The sequence below is a fragment of the Phyllopteryx taeniolatus genome, chromosome 3, assembly GCF_024500385.1.
Source record: "Phyllopteryx taeniolatus isolate TA_2022b chromosome 3, UOR_Ptae_1.2, whole genome shotgun sequence".
In the NCBI taxonomy this organism is placed as follows: Eukaryota; Metazoa; Chordata; class Actinopteri; order Syngnathiformes; family Syngnathidae; genus Phyllopteryx; species Phyllopteryx taeniolatus.
In genome coordinates, this window is record NC_084504.1 from 25,189,623 (window position 1) to 25,199,310 (window position 9,688).

Genomic DNA, 9,688 nt, shown 5'->3' on the forward strand with positions numbered 1-9,688 from the left:
TGCGAGCCTTCCCAGTTAACATGGATATTTGACTTCGAAAGCCGTCAATGGCAGTGAATGTGTTAATAACGATGCAGTAATTTAGATATTTCTTAACATGAGACAATAAATAAAATACATGCATGGGAAAAAAAAAACCTGTAAATGTTTTAAAATTATGTATATACTGCAGTTACATATAGATGTTATTTTTTTACATTTTCTGCCTCACCGTTCTGAGGACCGGGGTTCAGTCCCCGGCCCCGCCTGTGAGGAGTTTGCATGTTCTCCCTGTGCCTGCGTGGGTTTTCTCCGGGCACTCCGGTTTCCTCCCACATCCCAAAAACATGCATGGTAGGTTAATTGACAACTTTAAATTGCCCGTAGGTGTGAATGTGAGTGCAAATGGTTGTTGCCCTGCGATTGGCTTGCAACCAGTTCAGGGTGTACCCCGCCACCTGCCCAATGATTGCTGGGATAGGCTCCAGCACGCCCGCGACCCTAGTGAGGAGAAGCGGCTCAGAAAATGGATGGATGGATGTATTTTATTTAGATTTTTCAGTTTAATATCAAATATGAAAATTAAAAACAGCACTACCTGGTGGCTGGTAACATATTTGACGGATAATTTTATCTATGCCTTCTTATAAAATGACAATGAATAATCCAAGTAAAACTGAAGACAGAAAGTCTGTCTTTTAGTCTTTTGTTTTTCTTTAGCTCACTGTTAGTGACTTAAGTAAATACATAGCGACAAAGGACTGTGATACATGATGCATACATACTTTATACATATAAGACACGGAATATATACAGATACATAAGGATTGTGACAGTTTGATCGAAGACATCAAGGAGGCGCTTTGTTTACACGTGATGTCCACGTGTCCGAGCACATCTTCACGTGTGATGACACGCGGCCTCGTGCTCGCAAGTCGGTGGACGGAGTTCAAAGTGGAACGTCGATAACGCTTTTAAGCACCAACGCAACATCATTAGGCGCTCGCAGCTCTTCTGGGAAACGAAGCAGAGTCACTTAAAGGACAACTTGCTTTAGGAGCTGAATTGAATGAAATGCCATGGCCATTACAAATGACTTCGAGCAACCCTATGGCCATTCAAACGTCGTTACTTACAGTGTATGCGGAAAATCTCCACAGCACATTTTGTTATGTTGCATCCTTATTTCAAAATGTGTGTTTTTTTTTTTTTTTTTTTTTATCTTTAAAAGTCGACACACAACACCCCATAATGACAATGTGAAAAAAATCAGAAGAAACACGTAAGGTCAGTTTTGAGCTTCGTGGCACTTGTATAAATACACAGTACATGTGATTTCCTTGTATTTTTAATTTTTTCTGAATTTGCAAAAACAAATAAAATAAATTCACCGCATTTTTTAGCACATTGTCATGAAACATTCCATTGTGGAATAAAGCTGTAATGTAAGAAAATAGGGATGAAGTGAGGCACCATGAATACTTTCCGGGTGCACTGTACTTCAGTGGTTGACAACAGTTGATTTTAGCGGACCAGCCAGGACACCTACCATGTTAGTGCTCAAGTTACTGCACAACGTTGCGTGCTTTTTGTGCAAACAAATCTCCATACCGACGTGAGCACACGGCACACATTTATTCCTTGTTGTTGTTTTAAGTATGAATACGTAACTAGTATATGTACATCTTTACTTGAATGGTTTTTAATGTTTGTTAATATCAGTGGACCAGCCAGGACACTGTCAGACTTGGGCGCAAGGTGTGTAATCAGTAAAAAATATCGCTTAAAAAAATTAGCTTGACTGTAGCTTAATGGCCTTTAAATCTCGTCATAATAAACGCTGGCTGTGTGGATTCCTTCCCGGCAGACTCTGAGCTGGCGCTGATGTACAACGACGCGTCGGTGCTGGAGAACCACCACCTGGCCGTGGGCTTCAAGCTTCTGCAGGAGGAGAACTGCGACATCTTCCAGAACCTCACCAAAAAACAACGACAATCACTGCGCAAGATGGTCATCGACATTGTGAGTGCAAAAAAAACGTATTCCTGGTTTCCCATTGAAAATAGTATCTTATCTCTCTAGCTAGCTGTCTGTCTTTGGTCCGTTCATCCATCACCTACTTTAGTAGTTTGTACTGTTAGCGGACCAGCCAGGTCACCTCTCGTGTTGCATCAACACTTATTGTTGTGCCAAGTGCTTATACAAACATTTCTTCCCAATAAAATAAGCAAAGCACATGGATAGTGCTAATATTACAGAGTAGTATTAGTGGACCAGCCAGGACGCCTCGTCCTATGTTAGCACTTGTAGTGATGTTGCGTCAATTTAGTTTAACTCTTCATCCATCATCACCCACTTGTTTTTAGCGGTTTATAATTTTGGTGGACCAGCCAGGATCCCTCTCATGTTACGTTAGCACTAGCGTTGAGGCTACTTTACAGTTGTGTGTTTCCCAGTTTTTTTTTTTTTTGGTTGATTTTGTGTGTGCATATTCTCCCGATGAGTCATAACGCGCTGTTTCGTGTCTTAGGTGTTGGCTACTGACATGTCCAAGCACATGAATTTACTTGCTGACCTGAAAACCATGGTGGAAACCAAAAAGGTGACCAGCTCGGGAGTGTTGCTGCTGGACAACTACTCGGACAGGATACAGGTCCCGTATCGCTCGTACTAAACATGTTCCATCGAAAAGCCCCATTGAAAACTATTTATTTTTTTTTTTGTATTATTATGGACTTGTTTTGTGTAGGTCCTGCAAAACATGGTGCACTGCGCTGACCTGAGCAACCCCACCAAGCCACTGCAGCTGTACAGGCAGTGGACCGACCGGATCATGGAGGAGTTCTTCAGCCAGGGCGACCGCGAGAGGGAGCGAGGCATGGAGATCAGCCCCATGTGCGACAAACACAACGCCTCCGTCGAAAAAAGCCAGGTGACACACTCCATTTTGTTGAGGCACTCAATACAGCGCAGTTTTGTTCTAATCGTGTACGACGTCTATTCGGCCCTACCTGAGCATGCCTTGTGTAGTTTGGCAAATAGCGAACAGTTCTTCAAAAAAAATGCAGAGTGTGCTTGCTTCAAGCTGTTTATTGCCACTCCCAGTTGAAGTTGACTGTAAAATCAAAAACAGAAAAAAAAAATTGCGCATTGTTTATTTAACCAAAACCACGTAACTTTGTGTCACGAAAGTCCGCTAGCTTAATGCTAACAAAAATTGGAATGCCATAGACGGGCTAACGAAACTAGCATCAATAATGTTTGTAAACCTTTAAAAAAAAAAACTATTTAACTGTGAATATAACAATACTCGCATGCAAATAGTTTTTTTTCCTGCTCTTTGATAATGACAAAAATTACTGACGCCTAGTTGCCTTATATTATGCATTGTATTATATGTACTGTACTTATGCCTAATGTTACAGTTAAAAAAAAAAAAAAAGGTTTTTAAGAATACAACCTTATTCAATTTTTTGGGTGAACATGCTGGCCTACTATGCTACTGTATTGTAGTATTGTAATGTTTGTCTTGATTGAGAGCTCAGTATTTTTGGGGAGTTGGTACTTGGTGTTAAAAGTTTGAGAGGCGCTGCTTTAGTGGTTTATTAGTTGGACCAGCCGGGTCAGCTCTGCTACATTAATGGACTCCCTCCCCTTTGCACAGGTCGGCTTCATCGACTACATCGTGCACCCCCTGTGGGAGACGTGGGCCGACCTGGTGCATCCAGACGCTCAGGACATTTTGGACATGCTGGAGGACAACCGGGAGTGGTACCAAAGCACCATCCCCCAAAGCCCCTCGCCCGCCCTGGACGAGGCCGAGGACGGCGGGCGGCACCCGGCCGGGGACAAGTTCCAGTTCGAGCTGACGCTGGAGGAGGACGGCGAGTCGGACACGGAGAAAGACAGCGGCAGCCAGCCGGAGGAGGAAGATGAAGATGAAGAGGAGGAAGAGGACGAGGAGGAGGAGGAAAAAAGCTGTACGGACTCCAAAACCCTCTGCACGCAGGACTCGGAATGCACTGAAATTCCATTGGACGAGAAGGTGGCAGAGGAAGAGGAGGTTGCGGAGGAGGGGGACACTTCCTGCTCACAGACGTGTGTCGCGCAGGAAGAAGAAGAAGAAGAAGAGGTGGCTGCGGAGGAGGAGGATGAAGATGAGGAGGAGGAAGAGGAGGAAGTGAAAACTCCCGACACATAACAGAGTTAGGGGGCGGTGAACTGTTCTTCTTAGTAATGATTATTTATAGAATTTTTATTATTTTTTTTGGGGGGGGGGGGGGGGGGGTTATGTGTTTTGTCTTATTTTTATGTTCCCCGTCCACCCTGCTCAGACAGCCCTCGTAAGCCTGTTCTAGACTGTACCGCACAAGCAAAAGATGATGATGCAAAATTTCCCGCGTACTCCTGCTAGGCCATTGGAACCGCGCTCGAGTCCACTTGACTCCAGAGCGTTCGGTTCTGATGTGTGCTCAAGTTCGGTACGCTTCCCCCAAGAGATTTGACCCGATTGGTTGTTGATGTGCACGGTATGAAAACAAGTCTACGTCACATGCAGGCACACTTACACAATATTTGATTATGATTATTATGATTGTCATCTCTCCTCTTGCCAGTTACTCACGATCACCGCCGCCTTCCACGGTAGAAATGAACCAAATGAGTACAAATAAAACGGGATGAAAAACACACGCAATGTGTATGATGACATAAACAGAACAACTGAATCTAATGCACAGTCACCAAAAAAAAAAAAAAAAAAAAGACCACAGTACACTGTCATTCGATTGCACTGGAAAAAAATGATCTTCTCAAAAGAAGTAAAAATATATATATATGATATGATAAGATTCTTAAAATAAGGACAGTAGGATGTGTTTATTAGATATAAGACAAATGCACTAGGTAAGATTTTGCGTTTTTGCAGCGTATGCGAGTGTTCCCCGTCACGATAACCGCCACCTTTTCAAGAGGAATCTCAGGCAAGTCCGGCCCGCTTTCAAATGGCCTTGGACTGGCTGCAAAAGGCCGACAGTGTAGGACAGGCTTCGGGCCACACCAAGCACACCTCCATCCACTTGTGAGCTCTGCGCAAGCGTCCCAACCGCACGTCTGCTTCAAACATGCCCAACTACCGGTACTCGGTCACTTTTTATTTTTATTTTTTATTTGTTTTTGCACTCAGGATAACTTTGTATTCCTGTTCACATTGAGGTGTCGTGTTTTGTCCTCCATCCCCCCTTGTTCTTCTTCTCTTATGTCTGAGAGGGTGTGTGTATGTGTATATGTGTGTGTGTGAAAAAGACAGCCTTTAGAAACACATTAAGGATGTGGAAGTCTTCCTTGGAAAGCGGAGCGATGCTGTCTTTTTGTCTTGTCGTCTTCTGACATTTTCTACATATTCTTTTACTGAGCGAGTGCGGATGTTATGGTCTTTTTCTTTCTTTTTTTGGTTCTTTTTTTGGGGTGTGTGTGATTGTGGGACTCTTCTGAGGCGTTTGCACTTGCTCCGATAGCATTTATACTCCTTAATATACTCCCACTCGGCTAACTTGCTAGGACTAATTATTACTTTTTGTTTTGACCATGGAGGAAGTGAACTTGAAGAAAAAAAAAAAAAGAAAAAAGTTGAAGTGGGGTGAAGCCTTTAAATATTATCGTTGCCTACAGTTCTTTTTGAACACATCCTGAGACAATGCAATGCTTTGTAGTCCATACAACAAAAAAAGCACCTTTTTTTCCATTTTTTAAAGAATACAACTAGCAACTGTTTAATGGGTAACGGGGTGATTATTTTTTTAATATTATTTATTTTTTATTTGTTTGTTTCAGTATCACTTCCTGTTTGTTTTGCTGTTGTTTTTCCACCGCATTCAAGCCAGTGGCTGTCTTTGTTTCTGGACCAGACAATCAGCTCTGACTGGTTAACTGACACCTTCACATGTCGCCTAGTTTTATTTTTTATTATATTTATTTCTTTTTCATTTTTTCATTCAATGTTCTTTTTTTCTTTTATTTCTTTTCTATTCCATTTTATCTTATTTTAATTGTCATGTTTTTTTATGAAATATTTATTGTTCATTTCTTTTTATTTTAATTGTATTTTTTTCTATTTTCATTTGATTTGTTGATTCAATTTTGTTCCATTTCTTTTTTTTAATCTTATTTTTATTATAGTTTGAGTTTTAACTTTCATTCAATTCATTTTTAAAAATGTTTTTTTAATCAATTTCTTCTGTTTTTATTTTATGTTCTTTCTTTTTTGTTTTTTATTGTTTTTATTTATTTTGCTTTCATTGTTTTGTTCTTATTTTTACTTTCAGTTCTGTTTTTAATTTATTTTATTCTCTTTTACTCTAACATGCCAACATGTCTCGCGCACTCATTACAAGTTTTAGTTTTTTAACCCTTTTTTCCTCCCAATTACACATTTTCTACTATATTTTGTATTTTCCCTCCATTTATTTGAATCATTTGAAGGTGGCACAGTAAAGAAGTCATTGCAGCATAGACAGGCTTGCCAGTTCAAACATCCAAATATTAATTTTTGTTTTTCTTCTTTGGTGTACATAACGTATGAACAACAGTTACCAAAAAAAGGAAAAAAAACACACACTTGAAGAGTACACACGGATTTTCTTTTCATTTTGTGGTGTCTCTCTTTTTTAATCTCTCATTTTTGTGCCAAATGTATTTTTCCCTCTATTCTCACGCTCACCCAATGCCCTTACCTGTAATACGATCTTTTTGAGTTTGAATCGCTGTTTACAAACATGATATTTATTGTTGTATATATGCTATATAGTTATCATTATTATTAATGTTATTACTATCATAACGCCGTTTGTTGTAAATGGTCGACTCTTAATCATCCCTTTTGGTGATGGTGTGGCTGGAATCACGTACCTCTTGTTGAGAGAATGTGTTTGAGTGAAAAAAAAAAAATAATAAGGTTTTTAAAAATGGTTGCTTGGGGAGGGGGAGCTAACCGAGGGCGGTATAAGCCAAATTATTTTCTAAAAAGCAACTGTTCCTTGGCCCATGGGCTGTGCCTTAAATTCAACACTCTCTGTCGCCCTTTTTCTTTCTTCTTCTGCTGCTGCATTAGCGATGTACGGGGGCCTAGAAGGACGAAGTTGCAAAACTGAAAACAAATGTTCATGTTTGTTGAGGTTGGCATTGTAGCGTTACGCACGGTACTATTTTGGGATAATACTACCGACAAAATCACCGTTCAGTGATTACATGAGGGGGAGGAAAAAGCAACTTCAGTACATTGTGATAACTTCTTCACTGAAGAAAGGAAAACTTAAGCATACATTTAAAAGAAAAAAAAGTTTAGTCAAATTATTTTGGGGGATAGATAATTAAAAAAAAAAGAAGAATTCAACAAAAAAAAAAAAATCGGTATTTACTACAATGTTGGACAGCGATAGTATTGTTGTTGGATTTTGGTGTATCGATACTGTCCTGCGATAGCAATAGCCGTGCGAGATAATGCGGGGAAGCCAAATATTTAAAAATACTGTATTTATTCAAACTTAGTAATCAAGACTGTGTTGTGGCGCTTCGTCAAAACGAAATGGAATGACGAGTAGCGGAGTACCAAATACATTTGAGAAACATTTGATAGTCATAATATTAATTAGAATAAAGTAACAACAAACCTCTCTTTGCTCGACAGAGCGACAAGTAGTGGGACAACCGAATCGTAAAAATCGGACGTAGTAAAACAACAATGGAGAAAAACATTACAATGTTTTTAAAATTATAGTAATGACAGAGCTGTTTTCTTACGGACTCTTCGTCAAAAGAATTTGACTTGATGTTAAAAAACAAAAGTGATTTGGTCAAATTGTTCACAATACATATTTACAATATTTATTAAAACTAACGACAATCAGTGCTGTCCTCGACGGTATTCGTAAAAGCAAAATGTAACGCTAATCGTGTAGTAAAATGTTTGCATTCATGAATTGGAGTAAAAACCGCAGCAATGCATTGCAGCTGTTATAGAAACAACGAAACGACAATTGGCGCTTTTGAAATCAAAACATAAAAGTAGTATCGTCCTTAACAGCGGTAACATCGATGTAATCGAGCATCGATCTGACTTTGGTGCATCCGTGCAGTACGTTTGTTAGAACAAAGTAATGACAATTGGCCCAAAAGTAAATTTATTAAGCAACATATCTTTCACAACATGTACATTTGTTGAGCATTTTTGTTTGTGATACTTCTGGGCCACCGTAGCGATGTCCTCACCTCTCGATAAATTGCCTTTTTGTTTCGCTGTTGAAGCCAAACTTTTCCCCAAGGAAAGCACACAAGGCTTAGCGACACACACACACAAACCCACTCACACGTGCACGTTCAGCCGCTGCTGCATTAAATTTGGCTGACATGCTGACTGTGTGTGTGCGTCGCTAATGGACGCCCCTCCCCGGCAATAGAACCCGACGTTCCGGCCAACAGAGACGCTTCTTTTGACACATATACTGTAGACGCTAAACAGCCCTGGCCCAATGGAAACAGTCTGTTCTTCTTTTTTGTGTTCTATTTTTTTAATGGTATGACAGAAAGGAAAGAAAAACACACAAACTGTAACTTAAAAAAGAAAGGAAACAAAAAGGTCTTCAGGACGCGACTATTATTTTTTTGGGGTTATGTCTTTAGAATGCCAACTTGTCTGGACGTTTCACAGGACAATTCCAAATGTTATTTTATTGGAATTCTTGTTGATTGCAGTCTATTGGATAGCACTGTAGAGCATACAACTTTATGGATAAAAAAAATGGAGAAAAAAAAGAATGAAAAAAGTGTTTTTATATGCAATGGATTAAATAAAAGCATGGGTTGATTCTGCCTAATCTGGGCCTTCTATTAGTTTCTTGAATAAATTACGCAGATGGTTTTCCACAAGTTCACCTATGGAAACGCTGTTACAACTTTTACTTTCTCTAATAGGGCTGTACTATGTGTATGTATATATATATATATATATATATATATATATATATATATATATATATATATATATATATTTAACTTCATTGCGATGTACGCAATGGTCACTGCGATGTTGGTGTACTCTAATAAACAATCAAGTGTAATATTCAAAGTGACCAGCAGAGGGACCTGTTCGGACATGCTCATAGAAAGAATGTTTACCTGCTGCATTTCCTATTTCGCTCCTCAGAATGAAACTAGGCAAGCACGTGTTAGCTGCGTGAGTGCGCGAGGCGCGTTCAGGGACACTGCGTAAATGCGATTGAATGTGTTCTTTTGTAATACAGGACATCATTGTAAAAATGGATTACTAGGAAAAATATTTGTATCAGAATGCTTTAGTTAAAACACTGTAGGATCACACTGTGGTATTAAGTCATTCATTTTGTTTTGTAATATGAGAGTAGATAAATTATTTTGGTAATATACTGTCGTCAGCCAGAGCTGCGAGGAATGCAAAGTTATTAATGTCCTTTCACCGTCGTTCCTGTCGTACTGTGTTGTGTGTTTTTGTTTGCACAAGGACAAAAGTCCTGTTTATCTTTTAATTCCAAATTAAAAAAAAAAAAAACACACAATTCAAGCAAAACGTTTGACCGGTGAACTTAGTTCAAAATGTTGAATTATGAACGATGAACTGAAGTAGTTCATTTTTGGAACGATGAACTGAACTTTGAACTAGTTTGCATAGAAAATGAAC

General features: G+C 39.4%; 1 protein-coding gene across 12 annotated transcripts in view; it reads left to right on the top strand.

The window, feature by feature from the left end:
• Positions 1-8,849, top strand: part of pde4d (phosphodiesterase 4D, cAMP-specific) — a 217,063-nt gene extending 208,214 nt beyond the window's left edge. For all 12 annotated transcript variants that reach the window (XM_061767848.1, XM_061767849.1, XM_061767850.1 and 9 more), the window contains 4 exons: positions 1,847-2,001; positions 2,510-2,632; positions 2,729-2,911; positions 3,644-8,849. In XM_061767848.1, coding sequence (XP_061623832.1) covers positions 1,847-2,001; positions 2,510-2,632; positions 2,729-2,911; positions 3,644-4,180 — 998 coding nt within the window. In that variant the 3' untranslated portion in view covers positions 4,181-8,849. The remainder of the gene's footprint in view (positions 1-1,846; positions 2,002-2,509; positions 2,633-2,728; positions 2,912-3,643) is intronic.
• Positions 8,850-9,688: the final 839 nt, after the last annotated feature.